Source organism: Hemiscyllium ocellatum, chromosome 1 (genome assembly GCF_020745735.1).
Source record: "Hemiscyllium ocellatum isolate sHemOce1 chromosome 1, sHemOce1.pat.X.cur, whole genome shotgun sequence".
Lineage (NCBI taxonomy): Eukaryota > Metazoa > Chordata > Chondrichthyes > Orectolobiformes > Hemiscylliidae > Hemiscyllium > Hemiscyllium ocellatum.
This window is the reverse complement of record NC_083401.1, coordinates 108852240-108873914: the sequence shown is the minus strand read 5'-3', so window position 1 is coordinate 108873914 and position 21675 is coordinate 108852240. Positions and strand designations below refer to the sequence as shown.

At 41.0% G+C, this 21675-nt stretch overlaps 1 protein-coding gene across 2 annotated transcripts in view; it reads right to left on the bottom strand.

The window, feature by feature from the left end:
• Positions 1-21675, bottom strand: part of arap2 (ArfGAP with RhoGAP domain, ankyrin repeat and PH domain 2) — a 309350-nt gene that overhangs the window by 10059 nt on the left and 277616 nt on the right. For both annotated transcript variants that reach the window (XM_060825023.1, XM_060825033.1), the window contains exons 29-30: positions 16346-16428; positions 1337-1372 (exon numbers count right to left, since the gene is read on the bottom strand). In XM_060825023.1, coding sequence (XP_060681006.1) covers positions 1337-1372; positions 16346-16428 — 119 coding nt within the window. The remainder of the gene's footprint in view (positions 1-1336; positions 1373-16345; positions 16429-21675) is intronic.

Below are 21675 nucleotides of genomic sequence, written 5' to 3'. Positions count from 1 at the left end.
AAAATGTGTTGCTGGAAAAGCGCAGCAGGTCAGGCAGCATCCAAGGAGCAGGAAAATCGACGTTTCGGGCATGAGCCCTTCTTCAAGAAGGCTCATGCCCGAAACGTCGACTCTCCTGCTCCTTGGATGCTGCCTGACCTGCTGCGCTTTTCCAGCAACACATTTTCAGCTCTGATCTCCAGCATCTGCAGTCCTCCCTTTCTCCAGCATAAAATTTCTGGGTTCTCTTTCTCACTCTTCCTAAATACTCAAGTGAAACATTCAAGTTTTAAATCCAAGGAAAGAATTCCAGAATCCTTTCATGAATTTTGAAAGATCATGATGAAAGCTTCTAAAATTTTCCTCACCAATTTATTTTAACATCCTGGGATAGAAATCTGAGATCCTAGAGATTTGTCTGCTGTCAGTCTCTTAATTTTCACCATAATCTTATTTTCTGCATTAAATTTAATTAACTCTTCCTTTGATTTACTTTTTGATTTCCTCAAATCACTGATACGTGTTCTTCTTCAATTAGTCAGTATGAATAGGAAGGGATATGGGCCGGGTGCTGGCAGGTGGGACTAGATTGGGTTGGGTTATCTGGTCGGCATGGACGAGTTGGACTGAAGGGACTGTTTCCATGTTGCATATCTCTATGACTTAGACAACAGATAAAATTTAATTATCTAGCAAGTCTAATATTTTTTGCCTTTCAATAATCTTTAAGATTCTCCTTGAAATGTTAATTCTTCCCAAACTTGACTGGGCTTCAATGCCTAAATGGTTGGGAACCTGTTTCTTAATAACTTGATGAAAAATATCCTTTCCATCCTCTCGTTTTATAATTAGTAACTGTTTCTACTTTGCATCCTCTTGTTTCTGATTTCTTGACATCAAAATACTCTCAAACACATTCTACATATTAGTCAATTGTTTTACACAGTAAAAGTACTGCACAGTAAAAGGTATTATTTTCTAACTGGGTTTCTTGTCTGCAATCTGGCGCAGTTCTCTCAAAGTAAGTGATTTCCGTTCTTATCTACTTTTATGATATAGTTCATTTCATTTAAAAAACCTTTTTGATGAAATGACTTGCTTGGTCTGACAAACAAGTCACTGAATTTCTTTGCACTGCCTTACAAATGTCTTGTTTTGATCTTTATTCTGCCTGTTCACCTTTTGCAAATTGAATATGCTAAAAGGACCTCACTGTATTCACACAAAGTACCTTGTGTTCTTTCCCATTCAGTTATTTTACTTACTCCTCAACAGTTTGATTGCTGCAAACACTTCAAATGGTTTAGAATGTAACACATTAGGACTGATTTGGACAGGATGTAATTTCAAAACTTACCACTGTTGTTTTTCTGAATAAAGTGTAAAGCCCAAGCTGTATAACAAAGAAAGGGACATATTAACATGTAGTTCTTGTTCATTCTTCAGAAGCTACTGAACAGGGAAAGTACTCTTATCAAGAAATGGCATTAGTGAAATCAAAGACTAAATAAACATGAAGAATTGAAGATTCCAAGATTGTCATTATCCTTGGCTAAGCATTACACAAACTAAAAAGCAGGAAGTCCAATCAATTTGAAAGGAATGAAACACCTAAAATTGCAAATCAGCAAGGTATTTAAAATTAATTAAAAACCATGCAGACCGAAACTGCCCATGGTATGTTGTATTTACCAGGCTAATGGTGAGTTCAGGGATCAAAGACTCGCTTAAGTTAGACCAATTGCACATTCTCTGCTTATCAAATAACCTCAGTTAATAGTTACTTCTACCCTAGTTAAAAAATCACACAACACCAGGTTAAAGTCCAACAGGTTTAATTGGAAGCACTAGCTTTTGCAGTGTTGCTCCTTCATCAGGTGGTTGTCAACCACCAGATGAAGGAGCAGCACTGCAAAAGCTAGTGCTTCCAATTAAACCTGTTGGACTATAACCTGGTGTTGTGTGATTTTTAACTTCGTACAACCCAGTCCAACACTGGCATCTCCAAATCATGACTTCTACCCTAATGAGTGATAAAGTATTATTGTCCATTTGCAGTAAAATACATTATGTTTTCTTAAATATGGTGGACTGTCACTTTAAAAGTTTATTCATGTGACATCATCAGCAGTCACTGGGCAGGAAATAGTTCAGTCTAACCTTACTGTCTGCAGAGTGAACAGCTCCTATAATAAAGCTCCTGGTGTTGTTAAATACTTCAGCCTCCTTCTTGAAATGCAATATGTATAAAACTGCTTTTGGATTAATCCTCCTGAAAGCGTGAATGTTTTCACTGGAGGAGGTTTGCTGATGAAATAACAGACCAGCAACTCTTCCAGTAATGAATCAGTCCATTATAAATCAGCATCAAGTATTAATTCGTTTTCTTAAGATGGAGGTAATGAGAGGTAATAGATAATATAGGTAATTTTCTCACTTAGAATTATTAGTAAAAATTTAAAGACGACAACATTATAAAAAACAGAATAGGTAATTGCAAAAGATGTAAATTATGGGTTTTTCAAACATAGCTGTACACAAGCAAAAACTTACATTTAATATCGTGCCTTAATGTTGTAAAATATTCCATTTCACATTTTTTAAGATGACAAAATAGGATGTTAGAACAAAGAAAAATATCTTGAGAGAATGATCAAAAGTTTGAAGTTTTAAGCTAAATATTAAAGGAGGGGAGGGAGGATAAAAGGTAGATATGTTCAGGGAAGAAATTCCAGAATAATGCTTCGCAAGATAAAGGGACAGCTATTTGTGGTGCAATGAAGGAAAGGTGGAAATGCATTAAAAGGTCCAATGTGTTTCGGCTAACAAGAGTTTATAAAGATAACGGGGCATAATTAAACACGAGGAGGATAAGTTCCAAGATTGCGAGAGCTGCATCACACACTCATCAAACAATAGTTCAACGTAGTCATACGCATGCCTTACAGAGTCCCAGACTATACCATCCATCACTATCCCTGTTTATGTTCTTTCCCACCAGCAGGATATAGCAGCAGAGACTGTGCTACAATGGTATACCTGCTCTTGGAACCCTCAACATGGATTGTGGACCTCATGATGTCTCATGGCATCAGTTGAATCGTGGGCCAGGAAACCTCCTGTTGATTATTACAGACTGTGTACCACCCTCCCCAGTCCTTGGCTAAATAATTAGTATTCTTCCATGTTGAACACCACTTGAAGGAAGCACCGACGGTGGAAAAGGCACAGAATATTCAAGTTCGTCATCAACACTGGCTCAGTAGCATCACAACTGACTGAGCTGACCAATTCCTAAAGGATGTTGCTACCGGTTTGCTGCAGGTGGTGAGGGAGCCAACAAGAAGGAAAAAAAAAGCATTTTTGACCTCTTTCTCACCAGTATGCCTGCCGCAGTTTCATCTGTCTATGACAGTATTGGTAAAAGTGACCGCCACAACAGCCCACATTCAGGATTCACCAAATCATGTTGTGTAGCACTGTCACTCTGCTAAATGGGATATACTTCATACACATCTAGCAACTCAAGACTGGCATCAAATGAGGTGTTGTGGACCATCAACAGCAGCGGAGTATAACAACACAATCTGTAATCTCATGCTAGACCCTGGTTCAGTGAAAAGTGCAGGAGATCATGCCAGGAACAGCATTAGGCATACACAAAACTGAACTGTCAACCTGATGAAGGTTTAAAAAAAAACTACTTATGTGCCAGACCTAATTAGCAGCAAGTAATAGACCAAACTAAGCAATTCAACTACCTACAGATAAGATCTAAGCTCTGCAGTCTGCAATATTCAGTCATGAATGATTGTGGGGCATCTCAGTGGAGGAGGATACTCTATAAATATTCCCATCCTCAAAGATTGAGGAGCTGAGCACTACAATGCAAACATTTGCAACAAACTTCAGCCAGAAGTGTCGAGTGAATGATCCATTTTGGCCACTTCCAGAACCTCCTCATAATCACAGATATCAGTCTTCAGCCAATTCAATTCATTCCACGTGACATCAAGATATAATTAGAAGCAATGAAAATTGCAAAGGCAATGAGTCTTGATAACATTCCGGCAGCTCTACTGAAGACTCGTGCTCCAGAATTTGCTGCATTCCTAGCCAAGTTATTCCAGTACAGCTGCAACACTGATACCTAGTCAACAATGTGGAAATCTGCCCAGGCTTGTCCACAAAAAGCAGGACGTCCAATCTGACCAATTATCACCCCATTATTTTACTCTCGATCATCAGTAAAGTGATAGAAGGTGTCATCAACAGTGTTATCAAGCAGCATCAGCTCAGCCATAACCTGCTCAGTGATGCCCAGTTTCGGTTCCGCCAGGACCACTCAGCTACTGGCGTCATTACAGCCTTGGTTCAAACATGGACAAAAGAGCTGAATTCTAGGAGTGAAATCAGTCATTGCAGCTCTAGGACATCTCTGCACGAGTTCCTCAGGGTAGTGTCCTAGATCCAACTGTCTGCAGCTGTTTTGTCAATGACTGTCCCTCCATCATAAGGTCAGAAGTGAGGGTGTTCGCTGATCACTGTGCAATGTTCAGTACCATTCTTGACTCCTCAGACACTGAAGCAATCCATGTCTAAATGCAATACGATACCACTGAAGTGTCAAGCAACGATCGTTTCCAGTCAGAGAGTATCAAACTATTGCCCTCAACATTCAGTGTCATTACCATCACTGAATTCCCTGCTATTAATATTCTAGGGCTTTCTATTGATCAGAAACTGAACTGCACTGATAAATATTGTGGCAAAAGTGAGGACTGCAGATGCTGGAAATCAGAGTCTAGATTAGGGTGGTGCTGGAAAAGCACAGCAGGTCAGGCAGCATCCGAGGAGCAGGAAAAATCGATGTTTCGGGCAAAAGCCCTTCATCAGGACCCTTCCTGATGAAGGGCTTTTGCCCGAAACGTTGATTTTTCCTGCTCCTCAGATGCTGCCTGACCGGCTGTGCTTTTCCAGCACCACCCTAATCTAGACGCTTATAAATATTGTGGCTGCAACAACAAGGTAGATACCAAGAATGCTGCAGTGAATAATTCACCTGATTTCTCAAAGCTCATCCGAACCTCAAGCTCTGAGTATGAACGGATAACGGTAAAGACAGATACAAAGTAGTCACTTAACAGCTCGACCATGTCTCTGGTTTCCATCTGTAAATCCACTTTTGGTCTGTTACCAACACTACTTCTTTAATCAAACCTTTACTGTCGATCTGCATACAGAAGACTTTCGAATAGCCCTTTATGTTAGTTGCCAATCTTTTCTCATAGCCCTCTTTGATTGTCTTTTCCTACATCTTCTATATTCAGCTTAATTCTGAATGATGATTACTATCTGGCTCCTGTCATAAATACACTTTTTCCTCATTCTGCACATATTTTTGTGTAGGACTATCATATGGAATTAGATGATCAGTCATGATCTAGAATGGTGGAACAGGCTCGAGGGCTGACTGACCTGTTCCTCTGAACTAATAAGCACTGCGTTGTCAGAGGTGCTTGTTATTTGGATATGCTAAAATAAGCTGCCTGTTTAGATAGATGTAAAAAATCTAGACACTATTCAAAGTAAAACAGCTGAGTTGTTTTGGTGTCTTGCTAAACATTTTCCTGTAATCAACACCTCTAAAATCAAATCAACTGTGCCTGTAACTCATGCTATGTAAAAACTGGCTGCAATATTTACTCATACAGAGTCAATAGTTTAATATTTCAGGATTTTGGAATATTAAGAGGTCATAATAGATACAAAATAAGCTTTTTTTTCCTTTTGTGCTTCGTTGTATTGAAGGTAAATCATGCTAATAACTGGTAGGGTTTGACAGAGTTGTCTGACACCAAGTGGAATTAGGGAACAGATGATGGTTATACGTTAACAACAGTATGTGATGAATGGCAGTTATAGGAAGGGGGGAAAGTCTCAAATACAGTCACATAGATGGGTTACCCTTCCTGGAGTTAAGAGAGGTAGGCAGCTAGTGCAGGAGTCTTTTGTGGATATACCCATTTCAAACAGGTATGCTGTTTTGGAAAATATAGGGGGTGATGGATTCTCAGGAAACGTAGCATAGACAGCCAACTTTCTGGTATTGAGACTGGCTCTATTGCAATGAGGGGTACGTCGGCTTCCAAGAGATCAATTGTGTTAGGGGATTTTGTAGACCGAGGTACAGACAGACGTTTCTGGGGCCAGCTGAGAAAAAGCAGAATGATGTGTTGTTTCCCTGGTGCCAGGATCAAGGATGTCTCAGAGAGGGTGCAGAATGTTCTCACGGGAGAGAGGGGCCAATAGGAGGTCATTGTCCACATTGGAACCAATGACGTAGGAAGGAAAAAGGTTGAGATTCTGAAGGGAGATTACAGACAGTTAGGCAGAAATTTAAAAAGGAGGTCCTCAAGGGTAGTAGTATCTGGATTATTCCCAGTGCTATGAGCTAGTGAGGGCAGGAATAGGAGGATAGAGCAGATGAATGCATGGCTGAGGAGCTGGTGTATGGGAGAAGGATTCACATTTTTGGATCATTGGTATCTCTTTTGGGGTAGAAGTGACATATACAAGAAGGACGCATTACACCTAACTTGGAAGTGGATTAATATACTGGCAGGGAAATTTGCTAGAACTGCTTGGGAGGATTTAAACTAGTAAGGTAGGGGGGGTGGGACCAAGGGAGATAGTGAGGAAAGAGATCAATCTGAGACGGGTACAGCTGAGAACAGAAGTGGGTCAAACAGTCAGGGCAGGCAGGGACAAGGTAGGACCAATAAATTGAATTGCATTTATTTCAATGCAAGGGGCCTAACAGGGAAGGCAGATGAACTCAGGGCATGGTTAGGATCATGGGACTGGGATATCATAGCAATTACGGCATCATGACTCAGGGATGGGCAGGACTGGCAGCTTAATGTTCCAGGATACAAATGCTACAGGAAGGATAGAAAGGGAGGCAAGAGAGGAGGGGGAGTGGCATTTTTGATAAGAAATAGCATTACAGTTGTGCTGAGGGATGATATGCCTGGAAATACATCCAGGGAAGTGATTTGGGTGGAACTGAGAAATAAGAAAGGGATGATCACCTTATTGGGATTGTGTTATAGACCCCCCAACAATCAGAGGGAAATTGTGAAACAAACTTGTAAGAATACCTCAGCTATCTGTAAGAATAATAGAGTAGTTATGGTAGGGGATTTTAACTTTCCAAACATAGACTGGGACGGCCATAGTGTTAAAGGTTTAGAGGGAGAGAAATTTCTTAAGTGCGTACAAGACAATTTTCTGATTCAGAATGTGGATGTACTTACTAGAGAATGTGCAAAACATGATCTATTCTTGGGAAATAAGGCAGGGCAGGTGACTGAGGTGTCAGCGGGGGAGCACTTTGGGTCCAGCGACCATAATTCTTTTTGTTTTAAAATAGTGATGTAAAAGGATAGACCAGATCTAGAACTTGAAGTTCTAAATTGGAGAAAGGCCAATTTTGACAGCATTAGGCAAGAACTTTCGAAAGCTGATTGGAGGCAGATGTTTGCAGAAAAAGGGTCGGCTGGAAAATGGGAAGCCTTCTGAAATGAGATAACAACAATCCAGAGAAAGTATATTCCTGTCAGGGTGAAAGGGAAGGCTGGTAGGTATAGGGAATGCTGGATAACTAAAGAAAAAGAGGGTTTGGTTAAGAAAAAGAAGGAAGAATATGTCAGGTATAGACAGAATAGATCAAGTAAATCCTTAGAAGAGTATAAAGAAAGTAGGAGTATACTTAAGAGGGAAAACAGGAGGGCAAAACGGGGACATGAGTTAGCTTTGGCAAATAGAATTAAGGAGAATACAAAAGGTTTTTACAAATATATTAAGGACAAAAGGCTAACTAGGGACAGAATAGGGTGCCTCAGCAAGGCGTCCTTTGTGTGGGAGCCACAGAAAATGGGGGAAATACTAAATGAATATTTTGCATCAGTATTTACTGTGGAAAAGGATATGGAAGATATAGACTGTAGGGAAATAGATGGTGACATCTTGCAAAATGTCCAGATTACAGAGGAGGAAGTGCTGGATGTCTTGAAATGGTTAAAGGTGGATAAATCCCAGGAGCTGATCAGGTGTACCAGAGAACTCTGTGGGAAGCCAGAGAAGTGATTGCTGGGCCTCTTGCTGAGATATTTGCATCATCGATAGTCACAGGTGAGGTGCCAGAAGACTGGAGGTTGGCTAACATGGTGCCACTGTTTAGGAAGGGCTGTAAAGGCAAGACAGGGAACTACAGACCAATGAGCCTGACCTCAGTGGTGGGCAAGGTTTTGGAGGGAATCCTGAGGGACAGGATGTACATGTATTTGGAAAGGCAAGGATTGATTAGGGATAGTCAACATGGCTTTGGTATGGGAAATCATGTCTCACAAACTTGACTGAGTTTTTTGAAGAAGTAACAAAGAAGATTGATGAGGGCAGAGCAGTAGATGTGATCTATATGGACTTCAGTAAGGCGTTCGGCAAGGTTCCCCATGGGAGACTGCTTAGCAAGGTTAGATCTCATGGAATACAGGGAGAACTAGCCATTTGGATACAGAACTGGCTCAAAGGTAGAAGACAGAGGGTGGTGCTGGAGGGTTGTTTTTCAGACTGGAGGCCTGTGGCCAGTGGCGTTTCACAAGGATTGGTGCTGGGTCCTCTACTTTTTGTCATTTACATAAATGATTTGGATGCAAGCATAAGAGGTACAGTTAGCAAATTTGCAGATGACACCAAAATTGGAGGTATAGTGGACAGTGAAGAGGGTTACCTCAGATTACAACAGGATCTGGACTAGATGGACCAATGAGCTGAGAAGAGGCAGATGGAGCTTTATTCAGATAAATGCGAGGTGCTGCGTTTTGGGAAAGCAAATCTTAGCAGGACTTATACACTTAATGGTAAGATTCTAGGGAGTGTTACTGAACAAAGAGACCTTGGAGTGCAGGTTCATAGCTCCTTGAAAGTGGAGTCGCAGGTGGATAGGATAGTGAAGAAGGTGTTTGGTATGCTTTTCTTTATTGGTCAGAGTATTGAGTACAGGAGTTGGGAGGTCATATTGCGGCTGTACAGGACATTGGTTAGGCCACTGTTGGAGCATTGTGTGCAATTCTGGTCTCCTTCCTATCGGAACGATGTTGTGAAACTTGAAAGGGTTCAGAAAAGATGGTATTAGGATTGGAGGATTTGAGCTACAGGGAGAGGCTGAACAGGCTGGGCTGTTTTCCCTGGAATGTCGGAGGCTGAGGGGTGACCTTATAGACATTTACAAAATTATGAGGGGCATGGATAGGATAAATAGACAAAGTCTTTTCCCTGGGGTCGGGGAGTCCAGAACTAGAGGGCATAGGTTTAGGATGAGAGGGGAAAGATTTAAAAGAGACCTAGGGGCAACTTTTTCACGCAGAGGGTGGTACGTGTACGCCAGAGGAAGTGGTGGAGGCTGGTACAATTGCAATATTTAAGAGGCATTTGGATGGGTACATGAATAGGAAGGGTTTAGAGGAATATGGGCCAGGTGCTGGCAGTTGGGACTAGATTGGTTTGGGATATCTGGTCGGCATGGACATGTTGGACTGAAGGGCCTGTTTCCATGCTGTACATCTCTATGACTCTAATTGAGGTATAAATGGATGAGACCTGATGGCAGCAAGTGCTTCATAGTTCGTTATCTATGAGTTGAAATTAAATTCTGACTAGAAAAAAATATATCTGGACTCCATGTAACCAACCAATCACCTCTCGTGTCTATCTATGGATGCAGAGGATGATTAGCTGTTTGCAATTTAGAGATTTAAAACCAAGCTTTTCAAAAAGAAATCCAGGTGGGGTCTCTGCCTGAGCCAGCATTTATTGTCCTTCCCTAATTACTCTTGAGAAGGTGGTGATGAGCTATCTTCTTGAATCACTGTTGTCCTTGGGAGGTAAAGGCATCACAATGCTGTTAGGAAGGGAATTCCAGGATCTTGACCCAGTTAACTGTCAGGGACTAGTAACATTGTTCCAAGTCAGGAGGATGGCAGAATTTACAGATTTCTCATGTGTCTGTCCTTCGAGTAATTTAAAGAAAACTTTTGCGAAATGGCTGAATGTATTGGGATATGGTTACCTTTTCTTAATGCGAATATTGTTGCCTATGGAAGAATGAAGCAGTTATGTGTATCAGCGTTACTCCTTTGACTCTTTTGCTACCACACATATCAGAATAAGAAGCAATATTATATTCAGAATTGGAGAGTGACAGATTGTACCTCGATGAAGGTTTGGACAAATTAATAACTTTCATCTGCCTCTGCTCCAATCCCAACAACATTAACCACCTCAAACCGTCTACCCCCCCCACCCACTCCAACCTCTCACCCTCACACCCCGCACCTCTCCACTCCCTCTGCTCCAATCCCAACAACATTAACCACCTCAAACTGTCTACCCCCCTCACCCACTCCAACCTCTCACCCTCACACCGCGCACCTCTCCACTCACTCTGCTCTAATCACACCAAATTCCACATCCATCAAAGTTTTACCTGCACATCCACTAATATAATTTATTGTATCCGTTGCTCCAGATGCAGTCTCCTCTACATTGGGGAGACTGGACGCCTCCTAGCAGATCGCTTTAGGGAACATCTCCGGGACACCAGCACCAATCAACCCCACCGCCCCGTGGCTCAACATTTCAACTCTCCCTCCCACTCAGCCGAAGACATGCAGGTCCTGGGCCTCACCGCTGGATGCCTGGAGGAAGAATGCCTCATCTTCTGCCTCAGAACACTTCAACCCCAGGACATCAATGTGGACTTCACCAGTTTCCTCATTTTCCCTCCCCCCACCTTACTCCAGTTCCAACCTGCCAACTCCGCGCTGTCCTCATGACCTATCTTACCTGCCAATCTCCCTTCCCATCTATCCGCTCCACCCTCCCCTCTGACCTATCATATCCATCCCCACCCCCACTCACCTACTGTACTCTTTTCTACCTTCTTCCCAGCCCCACCTCTCCCTCCCCCTCCTCCCCTCCTTATCTCCCCACCCTGGAGGCTCCCTGCCTCCACTCCTGATGAAGGGTTTTTGGCCAAAACATCGACTTTCCTGCTTCTAGGATGCTGCCTGACCTGTTGTGCTTTTCCAGCACCACTCTAACCTAGACTCTGGTTTCCAGCATCTACAGTCCTCACTTTTGCCTATATTCACTTTATACAGAACTATTAATGAGAGTTAGATTTACAGACAAATATACCTTGCTAGAATAAACCTCAGAAGCACTGAAAAAAAAATCACGCAAAGCATTCCTTTCCAGCAGCATTTGATAGAATAAAAACTGAAGGACACTAGGTTCACAGACTGGCAAGACCGTTTCGAAATCAAGTTACAGGCAACAATATGATAAAGAATTAACCAAGAGAAATGAATTCCAGAAATGCTTTGAAAAGATTGAGAAGCAAAGGGAATTTGGAACTTACAGTAAATAATGAATTCCATAATGTCCATGGTGTAATCAATACAAGTTTTAGGTATGATTCAAAGTACAAGAATATTATTTCTGACTCAAAGGCATGAAGAGTATTTGAAACTAAAATGAAATGGAAGGTCATCGAGCTACGGATCAAAAAGAGAGCATTGTATAAGTTACAAGAAATTTCAGACAGGTGATTGATGTGTTGGCGATAGGATCAGAATGTACAGTATTAGACTATGGAAGCATATTTATTGTACGTGGGCCGGACTCATTGAAGTGCCACCATTCTGAGCAATAAGGATCGGAATAAGGTTAAGGAATTTAAGAATTTATCAGTTTCAGAGTCAGGGATGATAACAAATGGTTATGTGTTCACCACTATCCCAAATCTACCTAACTGCCATAGTACACAGTATTAATTTACAACTGGAGAAGCTTGGTACAAATTAAGCTCGGTACAAATATTTTGCATTCTGGCAACATAAGAGTTAAAGTGATGTCCTTGAAAGCAAGTGCACGTTTTTTACTCTCATCAACCTAAATGGCAAAAGTGATAAATAGGTTGTTAAAGGAGGATGTGAGGAAGACAAATGTCTAGCTCTATCTGGCTCAAAGCTTAATTGGTAATTGCAGCAAATGTTCAAATATTACAAACAGGATATTGACTAAGTAAAAGGTAGCACCAAGACATGCAGAGCAAAGGCTAGGAACTCATTACTTTAAGAAGAGTTAATCTAATACCAGATAAAAGAAGTAAAGTTCTTTTTAATAAGGGAAAACTAATTGGGCTTTGAATATGAAAAGATAAGAAAAATATTGGATCATGGAGAATAAATAGAAATATTCCAACATTATTAGTAAAGAATAGTACCTTAGTCTTTATAGATAAAACATCTGAACTTATGCAACCAGCAACAAATTGATTGATCTTCACAATTGGATGGGACAGGCTAAACCGAGTGAACTTGCATATTGATTGTTATTACTTTAATGAGAAATTACATTTCCCAGTTTTGCATTGGTATGATCTTGAGTGTCAAGTTCTGCTGTCCTCAGCAATCAATCACCAAACAGAGATAGATACAAGTTCTACTCATGACGAGTCAATGAATTACTGAAATGATTATAAACTTTCAGGTTTAAAAGGTTGACTTTGTACTAGTTGCAATTATCCTTCAGCAAATGTGGCATCTCTTCGATGCAGAACCTCTGATTGAGTCTGGCTTCAACTGTATTGTTTGTTTTGTATTGGTAACATAATTTCTTAATGCTGCAAGATGTGGAATATAACTGCACTTTAAAACAGCTGAATTTTTGTTGGAGCTGTTTAACTTGTAAAGTTAATGACAGTTAAATGCTCTCTTAGAGTTCTCTTTATGCCTCAAACATTGCAGAGTTTTATTACATGGCCAACTGTTTCCCAGCTCATTAACATTAGGAGAACACAAGTGACAATTTTATTTTCAGCACAATGATTTGGAAGTGAGTTTGTAAAATTCTCAGGAGAAGTCAAGATTTAACTATCACTTTGTATCCAGCTGGAGTTATCTTACCATAGCTGAAAATGTGTTGCTGGAAAAGCGCAGGTCAGGCTGCATCCAAGGAACAGGAGATTCGACGTTTCGGGCATAAGCCCTTCTTCAGGATTCCTGAAGAAGGGCTTATGCCCGAAACGTTGAATCTCCTGTTCCTTGGATGCTGCCTGACCTGCTGTGCTTTTCCAGCAATACATTTTCAGCTCTGATCTCCAGCATCTGCAGACCTCACTTTCTCCTCGTTATCTTACGATAGTATTGCAAAGGTCCAGAAGGTAGTGGAGGCCAAGTTCCTGGACACTTTCAAGAAAGAGATGGATACAGCTCTTAAAGATAGTGGAATCAAAGGTTATGGGGATAAGGCAGGAACAGGATACTGATTGTGGATGATCAGCCATGATCATAATGAATGATGGTGCTGGCTTGAAGGGCCGAATGGCCTACTCCTACACCTATTGTCTATTGTCAATGTTGAAGTTAAATGCCCAACAGGAATGGTCTTAAGCCTCTTGGCTTAAGTGTTTTCAGATTGTGCAGTCATCAGCAGTCAATGTTCAACATTGTGTATTTGCGACTTATCAGATACTGAATCAGTCCACGTTCAAATGCAACAAGACCTGGACAATATCCAGGCTTGGGTTGACAAATAGTAAGTAACATTCATACCACACAAATACCAGGCAATGACCATTTCCAATAAGAGACGATGCCACCCCTTGACAGTCAATGGTCTTACCATCACATAATCTCCCACTATCAACATCTTTGGAGTTACCATTGACCAGAAATTCAACTGAATTTTCCATATAAATACAGTAGCTACAAGAACAGGTTAGATGCTAGGAATACTCCTCGCACCCCAAAGCCTGACCACCATCCACAAGGCATAAGTATTGGGTGTGATGGAATGCTCCCCACTTGCCTGGATGAGTGCAGCCCCATCAACACTCAAAAAAGCTCAACGCCATCTAGGACAAAGCAGCCTGCTTGATTGGCACCATATCTGCAAGCATCCATTCCCTCCATAACAATAGTATGTATTATCTACAAGATGCAGTGCAGAAATTCACCAAAGATCACGAATTGGCACCTTCCAAACCTGAGGCCAGCTCTATATAGAAGTATAAGGGCAGCAGACAAAAGCTATATGGGAACACAACCACCTCCACGTTCCCCTCTATGACACTCACCATCTGACTTGGAAGTATATCACTGTTCCTTCACTGTCATTGGGTCCAAATCCTGCGATTTCCTCCCTAAGGCCTCCCTATGGTCAACTGCAGCACATGGACAGCTCAAGAAGGCAGCTCACCACCAGCATCTCAAGGGCAACTTGGGACAGGCAATAAATGCTGGTCAGCCAGCAATGCTGACATAGTGAATAAAATTTTAAAATGTCAATCTGACTCCAATATTGCTGCTTTTGTATCAATGTACTGTCAAAACCAATCCATATCAAAATGAAAAATATGATTCCAACAAAATTATCACACTTATTTCACAACAATTTTTGGATTTCATGCTTCAAGAATATGGACCATTGCCAGAGAATGTAGGAGAGAGTGAGGGCTGCAGATGCTGGAGATCAGAGTCGAGATTGTGGTGCTGGAAAAGCACAGCCAGTCAGGCAGCATCCAAGGAGCAGGAAAATTGATGTTTCGGGCATAAGCCCTTCATCGGGAATCCCGATGAAGGGCTTAGGTCTGACACGTTGATTCTCCTGCATCTCAGAGTCTACCTGACCTGCTGTGCTTTTCCAGCACCACACTCTCGACATTGCTAGAGATGTACCCGTTAATTCTATGGCTTTGGCTATTATGCTCATTCTCCCCAATTTTCTAGTCAGTGTTGACTTTATATGCCATTGTGCTAAGTTCGGTTTCTGATAGATTAGCTTATTAGTGCACATCCTACTTGGGGTATTGTTGGAAAGAAGACACACATCTGAAATGTCTCAGAACATTTGACAAGAATACCAAGCTAAGAAGAAAACCATCATTTATACTGAATGAGATGAAAATGTAATCTGGTTGGCAAGTGGAGTCTGATTGGTAGAGCCAATGCCATGGAGATAACTGTCAATCAACATTAACCGTGTAACTGCCAGGCTTTGCTTAAATTTTAAAGCAGGCAGGTTGGCTCTAAATAGTCAAGGCATTGCCCTGAGAAATGAACCTGCAAATAGCTGTCACTTATCAGGCTCAATGCATGTTACATGTTCTTTCTGTCTGCAAAGAACAGGATCTGTGTATTAATGTGCTGCTTCCAGTATACTGGGTGACTGACTGACAATTTTGATTTGGTTATCAGTATATTTCTTTGCACAGTCAGGATTATCAAGCAAAATGCTGCCCAATTGCAAAAACACATCTAATGTTGGTTGCTACTGCAAATTCTGCATGTACAAGTGGATTGGATAAAATCAGTCCCTTCCTGATGGCAGATACCTGAAGGGATAAACTGGGCTTTGGTAGGTCAGTTGAGCTTATTTTCTCTTGGATAGCATATATTGTGTGGTGATTTCTATTAAACTTAATGAAAGGACTAATGTCCTTTGGATCACCAAAGCCTGTCTGGTCTCATAGATTTTAGAAATCCCATGGTAATAGTTAAAAGAATAGAAGTGGTCTTCCCAATGTCCTGGTCACATTTCATTGCTAAAGTAAATTATCCAGTCATTAGATTGTAGTTTGTGGGCTTTTCAGTGCGTAAATCAACTATTGTTTCCTTCAAAAATGCAATACATAAATATTCTTTATTGGTTGTAATACACTTAGGAAGATCCTGAATATTTCCAAGAACAGCCTTTTAACTACATAGGATAAGAAAAAATCAGTTCATTCATGGCCAACATAAACATTGAATTAACTTTTATATCATGAGACTGCTTTTTGCAGTAAGTTATCAATATTTAGAATACATTGTTGGCTTGACAGGCAAGTGCAGATTTGTTGCCGATGATTAAAACAAAGTCTGGGCAAGCCGCATTCAACATAAAGCATAAACTTGAGGAAAATAGATAAAGTTTCTGAGTAAATACCTCATGGACTTGGTAATTTCCCAAACTCATTTTGGTCATCTAAAGAGGGCAGAGAAGGATTTCTAAGAGTTTGGACACTGAATTGGTCTCAGAGTTTGTAATTTATTTTGCTTCCTCCAAGAGATTGCACAATGAAAAGGAATTATGATGTTTAATCATAATGCCTTGTGTTTTTGTACATTTCATATTGCAAATGCAAATAGGATAATTTGCATTTTGTGTAAATGTGTCTGCTAAATTAGTTTACATAAATAAAACATTGCTTCATGTCTGAACTTGTCTTCTGTCCTCAATTAGAAAATATCGTTACCTAGTCGGAGGCTTCAGTTTCTTTTTCAGTCCAAGGTACAGTTTTAAGGACTTGACGACTACTTCCCTTTCACTTTTATTGCTCTGAAAAAGTTACACATTATAATTAGTAAGAAAATTGAAAAGACTTTTGTCAATAAACGTTTATTAGATCATTAAGGCTTGCATTCCCAAAAGAACAACACTACTCTCATTCTTCACTCCAACTTCAATCGTCAATGATTTATAACTGAGTCAGGAATTTGCAAAACAGTTAACGTGCTCCTCATTCAGACTGAATACCAGAAAAGCCTGAATCTTTATTTGCAATACTAATAGTCCTGTATAAGCAGAAGTTACTGAACCATAGTTGACAGCTAAACTGGTCAGATTGCACTTGTTTTATTTTGAACACATACAAACTAGAAACATAGTTTACACCATGATAGGAGGACGTTTAATTCATTTGTGGCACATTGTTCAAATGCAAAGCAATGATGCCTTCATGAACAATGCCAGAAGAGCTGATACCTCTTTTAGTGACATGCAATTAGGAACATTTAAAAGTTACTTCCACATTATGTCCCTTTTTTTCTGTCAGTGAGAAATAATATGTGGAGCACCCAGACATACCAGTTAGAAAGAGTAGGCCATTTGACCCTTTGGGCTTTTTGTTAAGATCCTAAGTCATAGAGTCATAGAGATGTACAGCATGGAAACAGACTCTTCAGTCCAACTCGTTCATGCTGATCAAATATCCCAACCCAATTTGGTCTCACCTGTCAGCACCCAACACATATTCCCCCAAACCCTTCCTTTTCATATACCTATCCAGATGCCTTTTAAATGTTGCAATTTTACTAGCCTCCACCATTTCCTCTGGCAGCCCATTCCACACAAACACCAATCTCTGCGTGAAAACGTTGCCCCTTACGTTTCTTTTATATCTTTCTGCTCTCACCCAAAACCTATGCCCTCTAGTTCTGGACCCCCTGACCCCAGGGAAAAGACTTTGTCTATTTATCCTATCCATGCCCCTCATGATTTTATAAACCTTTATAAGGTCACCCCTCAGCCTCCAACACTCCAGAGAAAACAGACCCAGCCTATTCAACCTCTCCCTGTAGCTCAAAACCTCCAACCCTGGCAATATCCTTGTAAATCTTTTCTAAACCCGATGATATTTCACAACATCCTCTGAAAAGAAGGAGACCAAAATTGCACACGATATTGCAAAGGTGGCCGAACCAATGTCCTGTACAGCCACAACATGACCTCCCAACTCCTGTACTTAATACTCTGACCAATCAAGTAAGTGATCGATTGTGGTCTTTGCCTACTTGTCTACCTACTATACCCTTTAACTTCTCAGAGATAAAAGAATCTATCCCATTGAGCATGAAAAACATTCAACTATCCTGCCTCCTGGCAAAGAGAATTCCACAGATTAACAATCCTCACAAGAAAAAGCATCTTCTCATCTCAGTTTTAAATGGGAGATCCTCTACTTTCCAAGTTTATCTGCAGCTTCAGTCTCTCCCATAAAGTAAAACATTCTTTTAACATCCATTCTGCCAAATCGTCTCAGGATCTTTTGACTCTATAAGATCATCTCTCATTCTTCTAAACTCCATAGGTTTGGACCCAACTTGTCCAACCAAAATAACTGGATAGAGACCAGTGTCTCATCATCAAGTCACCTTTTATTTACATGTGTACAGCATATGGGCCCTGACCAGCCAGCTTAGAGCTAGTGCCGAGACCGGAGAGACCTTCTGAATCTCTATTTATAGCTGTGAGCCAGGGCTCCCTGATTAGCCATGGTTAACAGCCGCAATCAAGGATGCCTGCCAATGAGGTCCACGTGGTCCTGGTTCTACTCACTATACCAACCTTTCTCAAGAAGATAAATTCCACCTATACCCCAGGCATCTGTTGAATGAACTTTTTCTGGACTACGTCTAACATATTTTATCCTTTCTTAAATAAGGAGACCAAAACTTTACACAGTGCTTCAAATATGATCTGACCAACACTCTTTACGACAGCAGCTAGAATTCCTTCTTCAGAAGAAGGGTCAATGGACTTGAAATGTTAACTCTGATATCTCTCCAAAGATGCTGCCAGACCTGCTGAGATTTTCCAGCAATTTCTAATTTTTCTTCTGTTTCCAGCATCTGCAGTTCTTTTGGTTGTTTTTGTTAAAGAAAATGTAAGTATTATCAATAATCAATCTTTTAGTTTATCTATCATCTGCCTTACCTACATGGGCAGATGATGAACTACTGGTCACAAAAGAAGTCTCCTGCTACCTGCCACACATATTTTTCTAAAAGTCAATGATTACAATTGCCCCTGTTTGATATTTTTTAACCTTCTCGACACACTAGTATCTTTCAACAAATTCTCTTCTGTCTTATCACTTCTTACGCACAATTCCCTCCTCCACAGTCGGGTGGCATGGTGGCTCAGTGGTTAGGACTGCAGCCTCACAACACCAAGGACCTGGGTTTGATTGACCTGGGTTCGATTCCACGTTAGGCACGTGAAGTTTGCACATTCTGCTCCAGTTTCCTCCCACAAGTTAGATGGACTGGCCATTTAATTTGCCCATAGCTTGCAGGGTAAGTAGAAATGCATGGTTAGAGGGCTAGAATGTGGGGTGCGTCTGGGTAGGATGCTCTTCTGAGGATTGGTAAGGATTTGAAGGGCCTGCTTCCACACTGTAGGGATTATATAACTGTATGTATCTACTGACCCATTTAATATGGTGTAACCTAAGCAAACCATGCCAACATCTCCCTTACACTGTAGTGTTTTCCAAAGAACATCCCCACCTTTCTGTTGTGTATCTATTAACGTTCCACAGAAAGATCTTTCAATTTCAAGCAATTAAGAAAAACGTATAAACTTTTAAGTTTAGTTAGAGATTAGAGATGGGAGGACAATTGTGTGGAACAAGGAACCATTGGATTCAATGGTCCATTTCTGTGAAAAACTGAATTGCAAAACCAGAAGAACTGCATTCAAATTTAGTAAAAATAAAATCACAGGATAAGACTCTGGCTAGGCCAGAATTTATTATTCATCCCTAATTTCATTTGAAGTGCACGATCTTGAATTGTTGCTGGTTATACTATGTAGGGAGACTCACAGTGCCATTAAGGAGGGTGTTCCAGGATATTGACTCAATGACATTAAAGGAATGGTGATACCGATTCAACTCAGGATGGTGTGCAGTTGAGATGGGAACTTGCAAGCAGTAGTGTGCCTATTTATCTTCTGCAATTGATTTTCTAATTTAGTTGATGCTGTTAAGAATCCTTGGTGGGTTACTACAGTGCAATCTTGTAGATGGTACCCACTGCTGACAATGCATTGTTGGTAGAGATTGTGAATGTTATAAGTAGTGGATACGGAGCCAATAAAGTAGACTGCTTTACCCAGGATAGTGTTGAGCTACTTTATTGCTGTTACCAATGAGGGTATTCCATCATGCTTCAGAACTGTGCCTTGCAGATAGTTGGTTTTGGAGAGTGAGGAGATGAATTTCTGCACACCGCTTCTGCTCCTTGCCATGCGAGTAGACCTGTTGCATATCTTCACTAGGTTGACAGCTCATTTTTCATATGTCTGGTGCTGTTTTTGTCATGATGTCCTGCACCCTTTATTGAAATGTGGTAGTTTGCAGTAGTGTGAAGGATATGTCAGGCCATGAAGTGTCATATTTTAGTTAATTATAATTTTTCTACGACTGAAGGTATAAACAAAACATGACTTCATGTTTCCAATTGATAATTATTTACTTTGACAAGTAATAGATGCAGCGATTTTGGAGTCTTATTTTCTTTGCATCTGCTTGTCCTAGCAATGTAATGACATCTAAATACTCAGTCAATTTATCAATATTATACAGTCATTTTTTCTATAATGCAATAGCTGCATTCTTGTTGTGAAACCCCATTACAGAAAAATTGCACTTTAGCAACAACACAAAGTGTTGGCACTGTAACTAAATTACAGCCAAAACATGTTTTAAAAGTTCCCGCTGTAGAAACACCATTCCTAGTTCATCAATCGCATTACAGAATGACCTGTAATTATATTTGCAACAGCCAGCTGAAAGTTAAGGGAATACAATACTTTAAGAAGTATTTTTAAATGGGACACTTGTGTCCATCTCAAGACACTCCACAGATACCTCCCCCATTGCCTACCAGGTCAGTCCAAGGAGTGTGAGCCTGAACTTTTGTAGGAGACTGTGCCCTCTAAGTACCAGGACCCCAATGTCTTCAATACCACTGGGGATTACAACCAGCAGGTTCCCTCTATCCTAGCTGCGGGCACACACCAAGGCATAGAGGGAGGGACAGGGCACACAGATGCTCAATTGTTGAACACAATACAGGCTTCTATCTCTTCCCTTGCACTGTTCTGACACCTGTCAAAGTCTTATTTCCCAATAAGCCTGGGTAAAGTTACCGAAGGTGACAGAGGTGCAGCTTCTTTGACCAGTGAAAGGAGTTGCTGCATTTCAATTGCCACAACTTAGTTCCTCTCTCAGTTAACAAACTTAGAATACTTAGAATCCCTACGGTGTGGAAACAGGCCCTTCAGCCCAACACCTCCACACCAACCCTCCGAACAGTATCCCACCCAGAACCATTCCCCTACCCTATTACTCTACATTTACCCCTGACTAATGCACCCAACCTATACATCCCTGAACACCATGGGCAATTTAGCATGGCCAATTCACCTGACATGCACATCTTTGGACTGTGGGAGGAAATCAGAGCACCCGAAGGAAACCCATGCAAACATGGACAGAATGTGCAAACCCTACACAGAAGTCGCCCGAGGTGGGATTCAAACCCGGCTGGAATTGAAACTGGTCAGCTGGAGGTCATCTATCAGGGAAGCACATACCTAGAAGCTGGGATTGTGGCCAATGTGCTACAGATGAATCCCACAGATTGGGATCAAGGGCAGGAGCATGGGCCTGCGATATTACACTCTGCACATGAACCTTATGGAATTGATGGTGGAATTGGTCACGTGTCTACAGGCTCCAGGAAGCAAAAATTCTATCCCAACCAAGGGTACACAAAACTGTGCTCTGATATTTAAGGCTGCGAGATGGACAACATATAATCAAGGTGTCAAACTACAACACTGTGAAGTGCAATGGAGGGAACATACATACTTCACAGCCCATTGTAATGAAAGCATTATTAGAGAGGAAGTCAGGCATTGTTGCACAGTTAGAATGAAGGCTCACTGCAAACTGAAGCACTTCATGCACGGTGAGGGTCTGATTTGAGGGCAACTTGGTCACTTCCACCAGGGACT